This window comes from Manis pentadactyla, chromosome 1 (genome assembly GCF_030020395.1).
Source record: "Manis pentadactyla isolate mManPen7 chromosome 1, mManPen7.hap1, whole genome shotgun sequence".
Classification (NCBI taxonomy): domain Eukaryota; kingdom Metazoa; phylum Chordata; class Mammalia; order Pholidota; family Manidae; genus Manis; species Manis pentadactyla.
The window spans coordinates 140,377,685-140,398,893 of record NC_080019.1 but is presented as its reverse complement, the minus strand read 5'-3'; the positions used below and the strand labels follow the sequence as shown (position 1 = coordinate 140,398,893).

Genomic DNA, 21,209 nt, shown 5'->3' with positions numbered 1-21,209 from the left:
TATATATATATACCTTGAAAAGAATTAACCTGTAGAAAGAATAAATGGGCTACAGAGTAAATTATGCCAATACATTTTCCTGTTACAAGGTGTGTTTTCTTTTGCATCAATTCCACATGCAATATTATAATAGAGCCTTCTAAAACTACATATCTGTAAAAGAAGAAAGGAAGCATGTAATGAATATTTTCCCTTGGTCACATTTTTAATAAAATTGCACATTACACAGTATTGTGATTTCTCATCTTGGAATGGCGAAATATCTCTGAATCTGTACGTGTGGACCCCTTCACAGTCAACTACAGATGGGATGCTTGCTTAGAGCACTTTGTCTAAGGTGAAGTGTTTCTCTTGTTCAGAATGAAAGAAACTGTGATCTTCAGTACTGTCCATTCATTTTTAGTTCTTATTCATCAAAACATGAAAATTACAGAAAAACGGTATTTTGAAATTTGAAAATCATATACTATTATCTGAAATAAGTTAGGAAAGCCTAAAATGAAAGTAATGATTCATCCTAATGCTTAAAAAGGACAGTGGTCATCACTATCTTTATAATGACAAATAGAAGCACATTGAAAATGAATATGAAGCTACATTTTCCCATTCATGTATTTTATAAAAATCTCATCAGACAATTTTATAATGACATTTGCTAATTTATAGTCTATGTCCTTATATTGATGTCCTTTATTTCATATAACGATTGCGCATATCTTTTCCTTTCAGTAGCCAGAAGTGCATGGAATCAATTTCTTAATTGTACTTTTAATTTTCTCTTAGGCATAGCCTATAGAAGTATTCAAATATGTAGCCCAGAAATATTGGAATTCTTCTAAGCTCTGTTCTAATTATTAGGAAGCAAATTTCCAGGTTTCTGTGCCTTAGTAAATGTTGCATAACTTAAAAAGTGCTTGTGCCTAATTAAGTTATTTTCTGCCTAGTTCTAATGCCAAAATGTTCATCTTAAATCCTTACAAGGTAATATTAAAAAAGGAGCTAAGTGATTATGTCATAAACTAGATCCCCATAGACTTAGGCATAGATAATGCATATTTAATCTTAGAATTGTTATAAATGGGAAAAAATAAACTAGAATCTATTCTTCAATAAAATCAGATACAGAAGATAACTTCTTAGTGTGCTCTGATTAAATACATCCTGAAAATAAAACAGCAGGGTAGCTCACATGAGCTTTTAGGTTGTAGGAGCTAAAGCAAAAACCCAACAGAGAAAAAAACAAACTGGCCCATACCTGAAAGCCTCAATGATATATGCACTTGTTGGAAGGGTTCCAGGGGTACCTGGTTGCCAGGACAAGGTAACACTGTTCTTAGTCACATCAGTGACTTGAGGTTTGGATGGTGGCCCTGGCAGATCATTTAAGTCATAATTTTTACTGATTGTTGCTCCAGATTCTATAGAGGACAAACAGAAAAAGCTTCATTCCTGATTGCATCAACTAACAACAATGCTTAAAAGAAGGAAAATAATCTACTGAGGAAGTTAACCTATACAATGAACAATTCATCTTCATGAATCAAAAGTCCACAAGTAAATATTTGCTTCTTTTTACATGGTAGTAAATATTTACTTTCACACAGGATCATTGGAATTGCTTGCTCTTTAGATAGAAAAAGCAAAATAAGGTTATCAAGGACAAATGTATTAAACTGCATATTTGCAATGCTATGTGCCAAGTGGTTCAGAAATTTAAAAGTGACATAAGCTTTATATTCAATGACTCTAAAACTTTGATCCTTTCTTTACTTGTTATTTGTTGATGAGTTAAATCACTAAAATGGGCTCAAGGTTACTTCTGTTAATAAAATTCACAAAGAACTCACCTGTCACCTCCAGTACAGCACTCCAGGATGTTTCCCCACTTGAACTTGTAGCCACACAGGTGTAAGTGCCAGTATCAGAAATCTGTGCATGAGGAAGGGAGAAAATTAAATTGTTTCATTTAATTTGTACAATAATTAATCTCAACAAAGCAATATTAACTTCTTAAAATGCGATGTATCTTCTGGCTCTCCAAATTATACATTAGAGTCAATCATATGTGCATGTAAAATATTAAACTCAGGTAATGCTTTTTTATTTGTAATAGTGATTCAAAGATTTCTAAATTGTATTTCTACAATGAAATGGTATTTTTCTGATGAACTCTACTTGTCTTTCTTGCCTTTACAGTAATACTCTTACCTTTAAACTCCTGTTTATGTTGGGGCTTCACTGTGTCAGAGTTAGATATGGACAGAATTTTTCAGAATCCTACAAATCTCAGATCAGTAATGCAAAGCTGTCCACTTCAGCTCCAATAAAACTATATTTGAATGGATAAAATGTACCCAGGAGTAAATAGCACTCTTCCTTTTTAGTGCTAACTGAACAGGTTAGTTCACTAACAAGAGGGCTGACCCTTTTTTTTAAGAGACAGAAAAAAGTGAAGAAGGGAATTAAAAACAACAAAAACCTAAATCTTTTCCCTAAAGAGATCAATGCTAATATTTAAATTGTATCCATGTAATGGAGAATGAAATACAGTTGTGTTGCCAAAAGACAAACAAAGCATGCCCAAGGAACCCCTGCAATTTAGAGCTGAAAGGGACCACAGAAAAAAACCTAATACAAGACTTTTTTAACACATACTTAAAAAATGCCATTTCATTGACCACTTAAAATGTTTTTATTTATAAGAAATGAAAAATTTATTTTATTTTGAAGAGTGCCAAAAGACTTTTAGAAATAGTTGATCATATAATCAAGAGTTTCCTCCCACAAATGTAAAGAGCATGAGATTCTGTGATTATACTTTGATAAAAGCTCCTCATCAATAAAAGATACCAGTCAAAAATTCTCCCTGAGGCTGAGCCCCGTGTGTTAACATTACAATGTTTATTCATTCACCTTATTTTAGGGATGAAGAAAAAGGGAGACAGAGAAGAGAAACGGCTGACCAAACTGAGTAAGGCAAGTCAGGTGACATAGCACTGAAATTCTGTGATGAACACAAGTCTTGATTGTTGATGAGATATAGGAGTTCATAGAATATATAATCTGCTGGGTTCAAAATGTAAGTGTATTGATGACTCAACCTTCCACAATCGATTCTCAGGTAAATCATCAGTACACAGATGTTACTGCTGTTGCACCATTTTAACTGATTGTAATGTCATTATGTATTTTAACTTAAATTTCAAACTGCTGTGGCACATCGTTCTTTGCCATATTATCTCCATACAATCACCTTCTATTACACAGAGGGATGATGGGGGATAGCCATTGTAGAAAGAGACATTCTTTCAAATGTGCCTGTGCAGCATTACAGTCATTAAAAATCTTTGCATTTAAGAAGCATCACTCACAAACTAAATATAATGAGCCGAGGTTGGATTTTAATGGGATGTTCATTTGAATATGGTCTGTGAAAGAGCAAAGAATTTGCATTTTATTATAGCTGTTGAACTAAAATGTAGCACTTGTTATGTGCAAATGCTAGAAGAAGAGTATGTAGGTAATGCTTCTTAACTGCAACTCCGTGTCATTGTGTGGAGATACAAGTCTGACATTAGCTGTGGTAGGTATGTTTTAATGAGTATTGGAATATTCTACATCTCAGAAAATACAGATTCAGCTACCAATTAGCTGGACTATGAGAACACAGTGTTCATCATGCTTTATTCCCCCTCCTTGTGTTAAGTCCTGAAAAAGAAATTGTAAGACAGAAAGGGATACGATCTATTACGGAAACCCCCTCTTGAGTGTACAAGTGAAGCACTATGTAACACATTTTTACCGCCCTTTACAGACGGTCATTTTACAGAAAAGGAACATTTTAATTTTGGAGTTTATCAAAGCAATATCAAAAGCCTAAATATCATTGCTAAAATACACTCTTACATCACCATCATCATCACTGCTTCATTTTTGCTTCTTTAAATAATGTCTTTCTGGTCATGAGTGCTTCACAGTTCTTCCATCTTTCTTTCATCCTTAACCAAAATGTTTTAAAGAGAGATTAATGTCCTGACACACTTCATAGCCTACTTTTCTCCTTGTATAGTTCGCTGCAGACAGGCCTCCCAGCAGTTTACATCTCAGAGAGTCTGGTCAGAAGCCCCTCCAAGGCCTCAAAGTTTGTTGGGCATCATCAAGCACACATCTTTAATTGCTTCTCTCAGTACTAGCAGGGATCTTAACTATTCAAGCACACCTTTTAATTCAGCAGTACAGTAAAAATGCATTAACCCCCATGGCCCAAATCTGTCTTTAGCCCAAAGACAGGTTAAAGTATTTACTCAAGGAGACTGGCATTAATGTTTTAATAATTCCCATTTAGTTCAAAAAGGGTTAACAATTAATTTATAACCAATAAAATGACAGGCTAAAATCTGTATAAGTTTATTTTTATTTTAACTGAATTTGACAGCACTTTTTCTACTTAGAGTGATAATTAATGCCCGTGTTTCAAAGTTAAGATGAAAAAATGATTTATATATATATATAGAGAGAGAGACATTAATTATATTAACAAATTAAAGATTTGTGATTGTGTGTGTGCATGTACTATGAAAATAATCATTCTTCCTTTTTGCATATGTATTTGTATGATACACTGATAAATACAAGATAAACATGATTGTAAATATTTTTAACAGAAGAATACCCCACATTGTGACCATTTGAATATACCTGTAAAATATTTATCTTCCTCCCCTGCCTTCTGAATGGGATAATCCCATAACAACATTATTTTGTTTTTTGTTTTCTCCTTCATCTAGGTTCTCAACTTCTACCTTGACACCAGATCCTAATGACTGGTCTTTCATGCAATCATTTCAATCCACTTTTCTTCATGCGTGATTATATCAACCATCTTAATGATGATACTCATTCCCAATGTGGGGACTATTCTAACATACTCTTCAGCTTTAGCATAGTGCTTGCTGCATGGAGGGCAGGTTCTCTATATTTGGTTGAATGAATTGAACTTACTTGTGGAGGGCTGGTGGCCCCCATGATAACATCTTCCTGGTATTCACACCTTGTGTCATCTATCCCTTCACCTTGAGGGACTTGTGTGTGGGACTTATTGACTTGTTTCTGGCCACCAGAATATGGCAAGAGTGAAAGGATGTCACATTTATGATTATGTTACTTAGAATTATAATGCCTGTTTTGCTAAGAGACTCTCTTCCTTATTGACTTTGAGGAAGCAAGCAGTTGTATTGGGAATACCATTATGTCAAGGAACTAAAGGTGGCCCTCAGTCAACTGTAGACAAGAAGCTGGGATCATCACTCCGATGGCCATGAGACACTGAATGTTGCTAACAGTCATTACTTGGAAGCACATCTGTTCCCACTAAATCTTCACATGGGACTATAAGCCTGACACCTGATTGTAGTTTTGTAAGATCCTGAAACAGAAAACCCAGCTAAGTTATGCCCTGGCAACTACCCCACAGAAACAGTAAGATAATAAAGGTGTGTTGCTTTAAGCCTCTACTAAGGGTTTACTAATATGGTTAAGTAGCAGTAGAGAGCTAATGCAATATTCAGAAGTGGACATTTACTTTGAATTGCTCCTGAAGCAAGTCTAACTCGTTAAATTGACAGGAATGGTCAGTCTCTACCACGTCATCTTCTATGAAAAGACAAGGAATGGCTTGTTCTTACTCACAAGTTTAAAGCTAAACTCCACAGCAACTTACCTTAAAATGTAAGATTTTCCACCAGCTAGCCAAACCTGCCTCTTACATACTGAGTCTCATCTCTTTATTTTTTTCCGTGTAATAGCTTGGCCTAGCCAACTTTTCCACATTTCTTTACAAACTCTCTTTGTTCATGAGAATAAATTGGAAGCATTTGTCACTTTTGAAATATTTTAAATATACTATTACTATCATTAACTTTACGATTTTTAGCACCATGATTGCATATGTATGCATTGGGATCAAGGATTAAAAAGTTTGAGGGGCTGTTATAAATGTATGATTAACATAAGGACAATGACTTCCCTTGAATTTCAATTCATCACTTGTAAAATAAAAAATAACACTATAATGTAGAGCGATTATGCTGGGATGGAAGATTTTAAGTTTACTACACAGTTTTTCCCTAGGGTAGCACATATGTTGAGATGATTTAAATACAAGTTGAACATTACTTACCCGTAAATTTTTAATCTGCAGTGTCCCTTGTTCTTGTATACTTGCTCTTGGATCTCTTCCCAGAAAAGTAAATCCCTCCTTTAGCCAGCTAATTACAGGAAGAGGATCACCAGTAGCTTTACATTTCAGTAAAGCTGTGCCATCTACTGCTAGTGTTTGGTTGGCTGGGCCTTGTAGGATTATGGGTGGAGGTCTATCTGTCAAAACTAAAGGGTAGAGATAGTTTCAATATATTTTAATTTTTATGAAATTCACTAGGGTTGATATCTTGACATTGAAAAAAAGGTTAAAGCCCCAAAGACATATATATTACTTATAACTTATTCTGCATATTCAATATTCATCATGTATCTATCATCTATATGTAATACACATATATCTAAATACTATGCTGAGGCAATACTATTGTTGATAACTTACTCTGAGTTACCTAAACTTAAGATGACATGGGACAAATTCTGATATTTTAGAAAGGCTTTGTATTATTGAAAGTCTTAATTGTATTAAAATAAAAATGACAATATGTTATGGCAGTCTTTCATAAAATTTTATCTTTTAAAATTTTAATTAAAAAAGTGTTATCTCTTACTTGCATATTTAAGAAAGTCTGTGAAGTGCCATGTGGGTAGAATCAATTTTCACTTCTGCTTTTATTATAAATATGTGTGTAATACATAATTTTACCCTTCATAGCACTACTTGCATGACTACAATATTTTGATTGTTGTTTAAGTATTAGATATAATTCTTTATTTCTAAAATTATGATATTGTGCTTTAGATTTTAGTAAAATAATCTAGATGATGTGATTTAACTTGCCTTTAAAAATTAAGCAAACAAAAAGAATCAAGTTAGACTATATTTATGGTATGACAAAAACAGGGTTTCCTTATATAAAATCAGTTGTTTACATATATATTAATTCCTGTATTCATTTGAGTAAATTTCCAAGAATTTCATCAGCTTTTAGTTCAAAATGTTTTTGTCAAATATTGTTTGTGCCTTCAAAAGTATTTCAGGATGATTTAGGAAGTGTATCAGAATGCATGGTATTATTTAAATGGATGATGAAAATATGGAGTCAATTAGATGCAAGCTTTCATCCACAGCTCATTAGAAGAACACCTCATAATGAAACTGACATGTCCAGATCCAAGGAAGACTTTAAGAGAAAGTCCTATAAACTTCAGCATTGCTTTTGATAAATTACCCATAATATGCATATATATATATATATGTATCTGTGTGTGTATGAAAATGTATATAAATATAAAATATCCAGAGGAAGAGAAAAAATATGGTAAATGCAACTGCGAAGAGAAATAATGTCTTTTTTTAAAGTTATATTTTATTGTAAAATACATAATCAAAAAATTCATTTTGTTCATTGACACTCTAATCTCCTTTGTTCACCAGCTTTTATAAATGCCAGCTTACATGATTATCTAATTCCCAATCAATATGCATCATCTACATTACTAGAACTCATGGTTTTCGGGGAAAAGCAGTAAATTAAGCAGTTCTTTTAAAGTCTACCGTGAGAAACCCAACCAATTTTAATTTAAAATAGAAGTTATGAAATAGGTCCACTGTATGTCAAGATATAGCAGACTTCCAAACAACCGAAACCGATTACATCAATATATGTATTAAAATGTATATGTGTTTACATGTATGTAAAAATCTTATTGAAAACCTAAGAAAAACAATACAATCTTGCTTGTGCATTGTTGACAAATGAAAATTTGAACCGTTCATTTCACTGATTTTCTTAATCAAATTCATTTTAGAAGATTCAAAGAATGTTAAAGTACAATATTATACTGATTCTGACATCTCTGGCAATAATTGTGGAAATAGATATTCGAACTGAAAGTTTCATGGGATTTCTTTTCTTTATGGGTCAAGGAATGGAAGACCTATTCACAAAACATTATGAAAAATTTTTATATTAAATGAGAAAAATGAATTTGCATTACCAGAAACTATAAAATTTTAAATAATCCTGCTTCTTTGTTGCAAATTGTATATATAAAATTTAAGTAACTTCTTATAATCTGTTTGTATTTTTATATCCCTGAAATTGTTAGATATAGTCAAAGGACATCTAATTAGTCTCTTTCTTTCTCTTTTACTAATCAAATGAGTAGCTCATGGTCTTATAAATAAATTTAATCAATAAAGTAATTGAAAATCTCCTGGCCAGAATGAATTTTCAGTTTCAAGAATGTTATATGTGAAAGATAACCACAGGTTTCCATGACACTAAGATCAAGGGTTAAATGAACATTTAGGGTTTCCAGTGATCTGAGAACAACTCCATGGTTTTCTAGAATTATACATAATAAATTCTCAATAAACCATTCATATAAGATAATGGTGTGACATTTATTGTCAATATAAACACATTTCTTCTCTCCAGTCCTTTTGGGATTCTATTGGCTCTACCCATATAATTTGCATTAAAATTTTCTAATTTTCTGAGATTAAAAAAAGCAGAAAGAAAGAAGAAATGAACAGTGCCAATGATGTAATGAGGTCTTTTAAAGAGATATTTAGAAACTCAAGTATATTGAAGCATCTTCATTCTATCAGTAAAATTATCACTCAGCACTACCTTTTATCACCATTAGAAATCTCATCTTAATTTAAAATGAACATGAACACTTGAGTAACAATATTTCCAAGAAAGGAGTCTTAAGTGCAAAATGTAGGAACAGACATGTTATAAATGCTTCACTTGCTTCTCTGAACATGATATAGGTTTTCATTCCAAATGGAATGAAATGTATAATTTAAATTTATTATTAAATCAATTGTAAATTAACAATTGCTAATTTATTATTCTTAACATTTATTATTAAATTGTTAATCAATCTGAAAATGCAAAACTGAATAAAAGCTGAAGTCATCAGCCAATGTGGCAAGTTAATATTCAGAGACAGAGTTATTTATAATAATTATAATAATAATAATGTGTGTGTGTGTGTGTGTGTGTGTGTGTGTGTGTGTGTGTGTGTGTGTGTGTGTATTTTGCATTGTATGTTTAGGTCTGGGAGTTAGAGCTCTTTAATGTTAAAATCAATAATTCTGTAATTTTTTTCAATGTTTTTGCAAAAGGATCTTGACTTTGTGATTGCTTACTTAAGAAAAAAATCAATGTAAGAATTAATATTAAAGCCAGTTGTAACAAAATGTTCAGAGCCATCTCAGTCAATGGATTTAAATTTACCACTCTTAATTTTGAACTCAGAAACAAAGCTAGAATAACTAACATTTTATGAGATTATATCATCAACTAACATAAGTTCACAAAACAAACGTTTTCCTTGTAATTGAATCAGACATACTTTCAAGTATCCACCTACTTCATGAACCACATCAGTCAGATAGTTGTGTCTTCTAATTCATCAATTTTGTTTTCTACAAATATGGTTTGTCTTTTCCATAACCAAATCTTCATTTAAAACATTTTAGAATATTTTGTAAAAGGCTATATGTAGCTAGATTATGGTAGAGTTCTTCAGATTATGTATGGAATGTTTTATTCTTATGTACAGAATAAAACTTAAGTCTATGGCCAGAATACCTTATTTTCCAAATGTAAGTACCTGCACATTTTTGCTAATAGTAGAAAACATAAGAACTTAAAAAAAGATGAATAACTATCTTCTTTTCATTTTAAAGAAATATAGTGGATTTAAGATCTTGTCCATATAAAGGAAGAATTTCTCTGCATTGCTGCTCTTGGACCTGACTTTTCCTTTCAGCTTTGTAGCAGTAAAAGTCTGAAGCATCAGCAGTTGCAGCCATTAATGACTCAATGTCCCTGCAGCCAAAGTTTATTCTATGTATTCCCGTTCCTGACATGGTGCCAAATCAGGCACTACCATGAACACACATTAAAAAATATTTTCTTTCTATTAATTTTAAATGACCATTTAAACATGTAAATTAGAATTGCATGAAAATGCATCCAATTTCACCAGCAGAGAAAGAAGAGAATCAGGGAGGTCGTAGACCACAAAGCTCTTCTGTCTCAGAAGCCAGCATCTGTCAGAAAAAAACTCAAAAACTTCACAGATACAGGAGAGAAAGAGATAATCTTTAATTTAAGATATCAAATTGGGCTTAAATTCATGCTCAGAAGTTCATGAAATATCTGTAAGTCCTACCTGTTAACTATAACAAATAAACTCTTGGGAAAAAATTCCAATTATGAAGAGCCCTCTGTCTCTTTCAATTCTCATTATGAATATAGGTGTTTCAGTTAAGATCTGTAGTACTTATGTGCAAAGAAAATATAACAATTTTATCATCCATCACTAGTTTGGAAGGCATTGAATTAACTTAACTTAGTGAATGAGCAATTAAAAAAATCATAGCATGTTATAATGTGGTTAGCTAACTAAAAAACTCTTTTTCACTGATAATATAAAGACAATATCTCTTCCTCCTCTAGTAAAATAAAATTCTGAATACCCCTAGAAGCAATCATCTCAGCATATGAGGAAATAAAAATATACAGATGACATTTTTCTACCCTGGGAGTGTGATGTCATTTATTTAAACTAATGCATCACTCTATTTTTAAAAATGAAGTAGACTGGCTTTCATAGTCTTCTTTGGAAAAGTAAATGGTATTAAATCAGAGGGAATTAGAAACTAGCAAAAATGTTATTTTACCTAGATTCAATCTTAGAAGATAAGCATTCATTTAAACGAATAAACTAACAAATTGGAAAATTTCATGTGGATCGTGAAATAAGAATTGTTATTTTCATAAGGCATATTTAATAATAATATCACACCATCAGTAACTTCCAGCTGAGCCTTTGCCAAAATGCTTCCTGCCACAGTTAGGGCCTGGCAGATATAGTAACCCGCATCCGAGCGCTGAATGTTGGTAATCGTGAGGTCTCCAGTTGGTGACACAGAGCATCTACTATTCGGCTGCTGAGGTTGGTTTGGAAAAAGCAAGTTCTGCAGAAGAAAACCAATTTCATCAGTATCCTTTCCCACTCCAAAGGAAAATTACATCAACAAAAGCTATTACAATTATGATAATACAGTTGAAGAAGGAAAATACTTCCATCTTAAAAACACGGTGTGAAATGATTAAATGCTATACAGTGAGTTTCACTGGGAAATTTCTTCCATATCATGGGGAAAAAATATGCTCTTAAGAAGTCAGCATGATCTTGTTGAAGGAATAATTATCTAAAAACTCTATGTTAATCTTCACCATTTACTTTCTCCCTGAATTTCTACTAGTTACTTAATATCTTTGAAACATGGTTTCCTCGTCTGTAAAATGGTTCTAGTAAGACTTACCTGACTCAACTTTTATTACCTTGTGTGAATCTGGAATGTGACACGAACATAGTTAATGAACTATGTATGCGTTTTATAAACTGCATATTATTAAAGAATGCAAAATGTACTTTCTGTTAATCATTTTAATACCTGATATTATTAACTGAATTTCTCCTAAAGGTGTTCAAAACTGTGTGACAGACTGACACAGAAACAGCCAAATCTTCTTCTGTTGGAAGGTTTCTGCAGATTGCAACAGCTTTGAAAGGAACTATGTATAAATATTACTATCTAAGCAAGATTAAGCCAATCACTCAAAAGAAAAATGAGGATAGGGAATAGTTTTGAAGTGTGCATGTGATATTAAAGAATTCATAATATAATTTTTTTTAAGAAAAATCATTTAGTTTAGTTCATCTCATATTAAATAGTTTAGTATATCTCATATTAAATACAAACAGTCTAATCACAAAACTTTGAAAGTTGTTATATGAAAGCAATAATATTAACTTGGGTGACCTATGTTGCTTTACTGTTGTTCAATTAAGAAAAACATTTGGCTATGATAAATCATACTGAGATACTTTTCCACACTGGATTATAAATAAGGACATATCAATTTTTATGTTGTATTTGCTTACAAAAAAAGAACATTATAACCCTCTGGGATCTGTTTTTTGATATAGTAATTAATTTTCCAGGTTTGTAATTAAACAGTTTCAATACGTTATAATCAGGGGGTAATAACATTCAATTAAAGGCATAAGACACATTTTCACCTTAAAATGTTTTTACCCTTGAAGTAATACCAATGGAAGAGGATAAAACAGGGTATTAACACTTTTCAATTACACTAAATGACTTTAATCCTGCGAATGATGTCCTACTTTAATTAGAAGCTCTTCTCTTTATTGCTACATGATGGATGTCCACTTTATTAGATTCAAGTGTGACACTATAAGTTCACTTTACATAAACATTACCATGTTATTAAACCCTTTCTAAAAGAACTGATGTTTGCTAGCATGTCAGGAATATAATTTCAAAATGCTGTTGCACTCTTATAAAATTTGTATTACCAAATAAGGGGAGACATTTTCATGCATAGGAGACAATTTGAGAACAAGCTAATTCTCCTGTGGAATCGAAATATATTACTGAAATAAACCATCTAAAAGAGAAGGGTCTAAATTTTAAAGCCACTTGAAAATGATACAGTAACTCAAAGTGTGCACTTTCCTGCAATTAGCCATTAGAATACTAATTTACATAGCACTAATACATCAGATGAGCTTAATTCTCTCTGGGATCTCTTTCTCTACAATGTAATATCAGTCCACCTTCTAAATGATTCGTTGACGTGGAAAATGGCATATGATTGAGGTTAACCCATCATCTTTATCCCCTGCTTGTATGACATAGGCAAAAAGAAAATGGATTACAAGCAAACCCCAGGAATTCTACAGAGCTCTTGCCTTGAAGTGCCTGAGTATCCTATTAGTGCTAATTGGCATTATCAGCACATATTGAAGAGTATGGACCATTAAGTCCAGGCTCTGAGCTCTCTACTGATGGATAGTCATAGATCACTGTAAAAATTGGATACTGGAGACAGTAGGACCAATTTATTTTTCTTAATATTCCAATTCATGATTTGAAAATTAACAATTTGTTCAAGCTCTCTTTTGTTCTTATGCATAATCTCTCTCTCTCTTTTTCTAATGCAAGGGAGACAGGTGGAGGAAAGACATGCCATGCTGTCAAGTAATAGAAAAAGAAATTCTTTAATGCTATTTCTTAATTACTCTTTAAAATAATCATTAAAACACAATGTAGTATATTTAGAAATCATGATTATTGGGCCTCAGGACCAATACACATTTTATGTAATAACTTTTAACAATCCAAAGCTCTTTTAGGGCATACCATTTACACACGATAGAGCTGTACCTCTACAAGACATGTTATAATGCAGTTTGATTCAATACATGCATTTAACGTATAAATTCACAATACTCAAAGTGCTTTACATCCTTGTATTTATATCATTTATAAATAAATAAAATATTTGCATTATTATATTTATTATTAAAAGCTTGAGAGAGTAACGTTCATGGACCCTGCAGCCCCTGGAGTGGGTAGAAGGAGGGAGCTGCAGACAAGAGAAAGAATCTTGCAGCGCCCCCAGGGCTCCTAGGGTTCACCCCCCACAGTCTTCTCAGGTGCCCCTGTGGTCACAGAGAGGGCCTGACAGGAGAGAGCAGAGCACAGAGGTGACCACAGTGGTACTGAGCCTCTCCTTCGTGCTGGGCCCTAGAGGCCAGGCAGACCTCAGGCCCTGGCAGCCTTGGCCTGAGCAGATGTATTAACTTATCACTTCAGCAGAACACAGGGGGAGGCAGGTGCATTTTACATTTTCCCCATTTCAAATAAGATGTTAGAAACAACATCTTGTTTGATCTTCATTATGTGTAAAGCACTTTTACATATAAATTAGCCAATCATATAACTTTCCTATCTTCTTGAAGCAAAATGTATTATCTCCATATTTTAGATTAAGAAAATGAGTTTCAGTAAAGTCAAATAGTGTTATAAAAATTATCTGCACATAAGAAGGGAAAATGACTTTTGAATTCTTTCCTCTTTCAGGGTCTGTGCACACGTGTGCATGAGCACATGTGGTATAACTATGTCATGTTGCTCTGTGTTCACTTTAAAGTTCGTGGTGTTTTCAACCAAAAGCAATTTTTAAGAGATGAATCAAGGAACTCTATGAATAGATATCTATTTTATAGTCACTATTTTATAAAAAATCTATTTTATAAAAAAAAAAAAGGATGGGGATCAGGCGGGCAACAATTCTAATGTGGGATAAGGCAGTGGCCAGCACTTTACTTTATCTTCACTACCTTTACATCTCACAAATCACAGGGGAACTGAATCATGCAAGGAGCGTTGAGGAAAGGAAGAAAGACAATTTGCCCATCTGTACTGAATCCTTAACACTGCTAACTTGGGTGCTACAGGAATAAGTAGGAACCCACAACAATCACAGACGATGGCTCAGGGGAACTTCCTGATGCCTCTCCACCCAGATAATCGTACCTGAGTTCTGATCAACAGGTTCTCTTCATATAGTCTAAAACATTTCCCATCCCTGCAGAGTTTTTATAATTTCCAATGCTCTTAATCATGGTTTTCATTATTCCCCATGAAATTCTTACAGAACTCAGACTAACAGAGAATACTGAGGAAGAGCACCAGTAAGTCTTGGCCCCTGAACTGTGTGCCTCCTTGGAGATGGTTTTGCAGAGTCTAAAACAGAAATAACTCTCGGACCCTCAGGAATGAACAGATAGATTAAAAATCATGTTTGATCAACTGGAACCCTCCATTCCTACCCGACTACACATAGGCAAATGAACACATAGGCTGAAGAACACAGTATCTGATCTGGTTGAAGTCGTAAAGTACATTCATTGCTTCAGAACAAATTTGTTAAGTGCTTGTTCAGTTTGGACCAAGTCCTAAATAAGAAAATATTGAGTCCAATTGACTTGTTGCAGGGTTTCTGAGAGTCAGGCTGCCCAGAGAGGGCCTGACAGGAGAAATCAGGGCACAGCCAAGATAAATGTTGATTCCATCTAGTATATAATATATTATTTCCTGTCTAACCCCACTGTGAAAGAATCCAGAAATGATGGTGGGAAAAGAAAAATAACCTCTCTTAGTTTTAAATGGAAGCATGCCTAAGTTAATGACAAAGGTATTTATACTATTTATCTGTGAAAGGGGACTGAAATTGGTTTCTTGGCCTTTTGATAACAGAAATACTTTTTGACTATTTTACATGTGCTGAACATTCTAAGGGCCTTCTATATATATTAACTCATTTAATCATCCAAATGTTGTCAATCCAATAAACCAAAATTACCTTTCTCATCAGAGGTTTTAATTAGCTGCAGAAGTTTTTATTAGACTTTTTAAAAATTTGAAGTATAATTGACATACTCTCCTATTAGTTTCAGGTGTAGACTCTTCAAGATAATTTAGTTACATTGCATTGTGCCTATTCTATGTAAGATACAGAACTGTCAATAATTAACACTAAAATATAAAGAATGTTCTATTAGAATATTTGACTCCCACAAATTTTTGAATTAATTGACTTTTTAAAAAGAAGTCAAATAAATTCATTATTGATAGCAAGACAGACAAGGCAAGCTTTGAGATGCACCAGAAGAGAGGAGTTCAGAGATTTCAGAGAAGCAGTCAAGGCTCATACTCACTTGGCTGCCTTCTTTCTGCCAAAATACAGCTGGCTGCGGGTTTCCTTTAGTTTCACAGGGAAATGTCACTGTACGACCTTGAGCAACAATCTGATCTCTTGGCCTAACCACAAACTGTGGAGGAGCTATAATTAAAAAGGAAAGAAAGTGTGTAAAAATCAACCATTGGCAAAGAAAAAGATATCAAAGGGAAAGTCTTGTCAGTGCCAGACAGAGATTACAGTTTTTTATTTATCTTTCAGCATTTATCAAAACACATTTAGGAAAGGGAAAGAGCACTCTATCAAACATGAGGAAAGAAAAGTAAGGAAACATATTTCAAATACTACACATTGTAATCCCATAGCCCACATATTTACATAGGATAATAGACTTTTAATGATATTCTAATTTTTTTTTTCAATTCCACTTCTCATGTACTTTTTTTTTTTTTTTTTTAGGACAAACATGGTTTCCCAATTTGTTTTTGTGTTTTGGATAAAGATGGAAAAGAATCAACCCATTACATAAATATCTCCTTCCTCCGCAGTCAATCTATTGGCAAACATTGACTGATCTTGTAAGATTTGTAGGCTTAAACTATGATCCCTATCCTCAAAGTGCTTCTATTCTAGAATTGAAGAGCTGAAGAGTTTAAAACATTAAAGAAATGAAGAGCTAGGAATTACATAAAAGATAACTAACAATATAAAGACATGTATGCAAGTGGTTGATTCTATTTCACTCATTTCACTTAGATAAATAAGCATTAGTGAGACAAGTGCCATATTCCCCTGCTAGGCACTAAAGGCACAGAGATAAAAAGCATCCTGCAGCCATCAAGGAATTCACAGTCTAATGGAAAATACAAAACATAACAATGATGACAACAACGCCAGAACTAAGGCTACAATTATTCAAGACTGGTCAGGACGGTGGTAGAGGCTCTCTCAGAGCACAGTGGAGAAACACTTACGGTACAGGACATACTGTACGTGTGATAAGACTTCAGAAGAGAGGAATCCCTTTGTGTGGTGGTAGCTGTGAAATGCTCTGTGCAGGAAGTAACATTATGGCGGCTTTGAGGCAAGAGTGGTATTTAGATAAGAGGAGAAGTGAACACATTCCAAACAAGGAGCTACTAAGCAAAGCACAAGAAGCAAGAACACATCTAATGTACAGTGTGTGTAGTCTGCTAGGAATGGAGGGTTCCAATTGAGCAAACACGATTTTTAATCTAATCTACAAAATATGGATTTGGGACTCAGTCATAAAAAGTCCTGAGACGCCAAACTCAGAATTTTATTCTGAAGCTTTTTAAACTGAGGAGTAGCAGATGCCAAGCAAAATTTTTGGAAGCTCTAACTCTTTAAAGTAGTACAGTTTGTGAGGGGAGCAGATTAGTTAATAAAGTAGGGTATCTGACTGGAAGATTAATAAAATGGTGTAGGTGAAGATAATGAGATCAATTATGATAGCTAACGTCAATAGAAAAGAAAAGTAAAGGGGTGAGGGCAAAAATTCTAAGAATATTCAGATTTAAATCGGAGCCTATTATAAAGAAAAAGAAGAAAGTGAAGACAGTAGACAGTAAAACTAGAAGTTTTCAGAAGGACATCTTTATACCAAAACCCATTCCTGTTGGAGACAAAACAGCATATTTATTGCATGACTTTTCTGATTATATGTTTTCACTTTAACTCATTACCTCTACTAGAAAACTTAAGACCAAGAAAAAATACTTAAAAATCAACTCCGATTTTTCGAACCTGGTGTACATAGCAACAATCCTAAAATTTGAACTTCAAAGAATTCTAACAATAAACAGCATTCAGTACCCAGAGTTCTTTCAGTCTCTCAGGATTACCTAATGCAGGCCCAATAATGGAGTAAATGTAGGGGAGCCTCAAACATATAAGTTACTCATTCTTACAAGAACAGCAGCAGCATTTAAAAAAAAATATTCACTGTGATTCATAGTGACTTATTTTTTGGTGTTCTATTATACTGCCTCATCACTCAACACATTCAAAACATACTCCAGAGACAGAAGGGATAAATCTATGAAATTTTTCTTCTATAACTATAGATAACAGAAGACTAAGTCTAACAGGATGGAGAAGCCAGATTTATGGATCTATTTGAACAGCATGTGGTTTATGTTGCCTTGTATTTTCAGGAGATAACTCGCTTCTTACAATCTTATTTCTACACCATTCCACTGAATCAGCAGATACACTGATTTTTGTTCCATGCTTTCTAATAGTAATGATAGCTTAAATCAATGCTACAAAATTACTTCAGGAACAACTCTTAAAGCCCCAGAGTGTCCACTTCTCAGAAGAGATATGAAACCACCACATTATTTATACCAAAATAGAATTAAGATTGGTCTTTATCATCTGTAATATCCAAGAAAAAAATATATCAAATACAATTTAAGGACCAATGTATAGTTCTTTACTTCAACTCTGAAAAAGTTAGTGCCAATATGGTCATTAACTAAGCCAGAAACATCGAGTGACTTAGCTTGTAACTCATCACAAATAAAAATTCAATTTAGTCAAAATAAGTTAACTGTATGATAAAAGTCACCTATCAGGTTATTTGTTCATTTGTTTTGCTGTGGACCAAGAAGAATTTAAATTGCCTCCCATAACTATCTGATAAAAACTTATAGCACTATAAAGTCCTTCTTTATATCATTTTGAAAATGCAGTAACTGAGAATACACATGATTAAAATCAAGTAAAACACTAAAACATTTTATAGTTTAAAGCATATTATGCTTTGAATCTATCTACCTATCTGTTCCAGTAAAATAACCATCTGTATTTAAGTATAAATACAGACTTCATTGACTTTGACTTCTCTAGCTTTAAAAAAACATTGTGGTAGATGAATAATTTAGCAAAATGAATTTGGAATCAAGATTCTACGATTTTAACAAAGCTGATAAAAAAATAGCCCCAAAATAAGGAGTGGCAGATGACCACATCTATCTATCCATTTTACTGAGAAGATACAATTCATCCATTTATTCATTCAAAATGTATTGACTAAATTATGAAACACTCTGCTTGGTACAGGGGGTGCAAAACCAAATAAAAAATAATTCATGGCCTGTGTCAGTGACCTCCAAGTAAATAAATAAATAAAATAGCACAGCATGATTTGTATAAAAATAGAAAAATGCAGGGGCCATTTGGGAAGAAAGTGTGGGAGAGCAGGAAACTAGACTAGGCAGTAAGCAAAGAAGAGGAAAGATGCCAGAAGATGGTTTTGAAGCACAAGCAACTGAAGAGAATAAAGGTTCCTTGGACCGAGAAGAGCAGATATAAGGCAGACCTGTTAGGGGAGTGTAAATAATTTTTAAAAACAAAATTAGGATGCAGAAGTGATATAGGTGGGGCCAGATAATTTATGCTAAAAGAGCTTAAATTTTGCCCTGGAAGCAATGGAGATCTGTTCAAAGATGTTTATGTAAGAAAGATAAACTAAGATTTGTGTTTTAGAAAGAATGCTCTTTTTAAAATAGAAAGGGCAGATTGAGGCTGGAAAATCTTGGCAAGTTGGGGCAGAAAGTCCAGCATAGCGCCTAAAGAGAACATTTCATAACAAGTCTTAAAGGACAGAGAAATTCTGCAATATCACAATGTAATATTTACCACTGATGATACAATCTAAAAAGACCAGGAAATCAGAACTGCTTGAGTTTTATCCAATACTGAATTTTTAAAAAGATCCCTAACAAAATATTATCAGAATTTGTGTTCTTCATGCTAAGAAATATTCTTTTATTGTGATGTTTATTTATACTGTACTTTTATTTCAAATCATTATAAACATACTGTATTTCTGATGCACCACATAGTTACTTGTCACTGGAACTTAGGCCGCACCGATCTCCTCAGAACTGGAATTACCTTATCATTTTTAAAATTAGAAAAACAACAACTAAAAACATAAAGCATTTAACAAGTCAAAATATTTAAAGAGCATTCAAGTCTCTGAAAATGTACATCCTTCCCTATGGTTAACTAAAGTTGGACCACCAAAACGGATGGCATCAATCACACTTTTACTTCCGTAGGCTCTTTCTCTGCTCAAGATCTATGTTGCAATCTTCTGTGAAGAGAAAGCAGCTGAAGGAATTTATTTTTGAGGTTTCAAAATGAAAAAAGTGCCTCAACAATTCCTCTGCTAACACTTCATAGTTTCAATATTTCGGCCAGGTGGCAGTGAAAATTGTTTGGAAAGACAGTACTTTGCTGATGGCACCGAGGGGAGGGAGAAGGCAGAGAGGTGGCATTTAATCAGCACAGCACAATAGCACAACGTGTGTTATACATAAAATGGGTTTTCTATTATGGCTCTCATTAAATATAAAAAGACGCATGATTAGGTCCTCAAGATAACAATTCAAAACACACATTTAAACCTAATATGAATTAAAGAAGTTTCAGTTATAAACTCCAGAAGAATATACTAGCTATAGAAATGGCAATTCTCTTATGTATTTCTAAGACAGAAGACTATAAAATATATATTTATATCCTCTCTAAAACCCAAAAGCATTAGACAAATCTTATGTAACTATGATGTAATAACCTAGTGGCTTAATCTGTTAAGTGATTATACCTTATTGCTGCAGCTACAACAAGAAATTAGATGAAGAAAACAGAGTGGCACAATTCAGAGTTCTATAGACACTTACAAGTTAAAAACAATAGCTCCATGAGAAAAGTGTGCCATGTAATTTCCAGAGAAGTGGACCCAAATATAAAAAGGTCAATTGAGATTAGAGGTCTGGTAGTGTTCACTTGAAACTGTTTTTGAGAATTTAAATACAAGGCACAATAAAGTAGATTTGATTTTTGCCAGATTATGCTTTGATACTTCATTCAGCCCAAGCTGGCTTCAATCAAAGTCAAGCTACAGCTCTGTTATGCTAATTCCCACTGGTGAGAATGAGTGGGTGATACAGAAATCAGATGGCTGAACAGCAGTAGGAGGCATAGGCCATGCACAAAGTGGGCTTGGAGATATGGGCATGGTGGACCCTAAAGGTTAATCACATCATGTTCAGAGTTGTTTTTACAGGCAAATATGACTTTCTAGGGCAGGCATGAACATGGAGATAGTCATGCAGCAACTGCATACATTAATATGTGACAGGGCAGCTACAAGCACACTCAGTGGCTCTTTCTTTGGGTATAATTTTATGCTGAGTGAATAAGCTTCTTATTCTGTAATAATAAACATTTTGAGCTTCGTATATTAAACTCAAGTAGAACACAATATTTTTGCTATGTGATATCTGTTGCTTGTTAAATTCTAATATGTTCTATGAGCAGATTTGAAAAGCATGCTTTTCTATCATTTGCTTCGGATAAAAATTTACTGAGTCACAAACTGCTCAATACAACAATGATTAATAGTGCTCA

The 21,209-nt window shown here is 33.4% G+C and overlaps 1 protein-coding gene across 6 annotated transcripts in view; it reads right to left on the bottom strand.

Annotated features, from left to right (window-relative positions):
* ROBO2 (roundabout guidance receptor 2) overlaps positions 1–21,209 on the bottom strand; it is a 662,153-nt gene that overhangs the window by 88,062 nt on the left and 552,882 nt on the right. For all 6 annotated transcript variants that reach the window (XM_036881516.2, XM_057501769.1, XM_057501770.1 and 3 more), the window contains 5 exons: positions 15,784–15,908; positions 10,990–11,161; positions 6,179–6,384; positions 1,848–1,929; positions 1,256–1,418 (listed from right to left, as the gene is read on the bottom strand). In XM_036881516.2, coding sequence (XP_036737411.1) covers positions 1,256–1,418; positions 1,848–1,929; positions 6,179–6,384; positions 10,990–11,161; positions 15,784–15,908 — 748 coding nt within the window. The remainder of the gene's footprint in view (positions 1–1,255; positions 1,419–1,847; positions 1,930–6,178; positions 6,385–10,989; positions 11,162–15,783; positions 15,909–21,209) is intronic.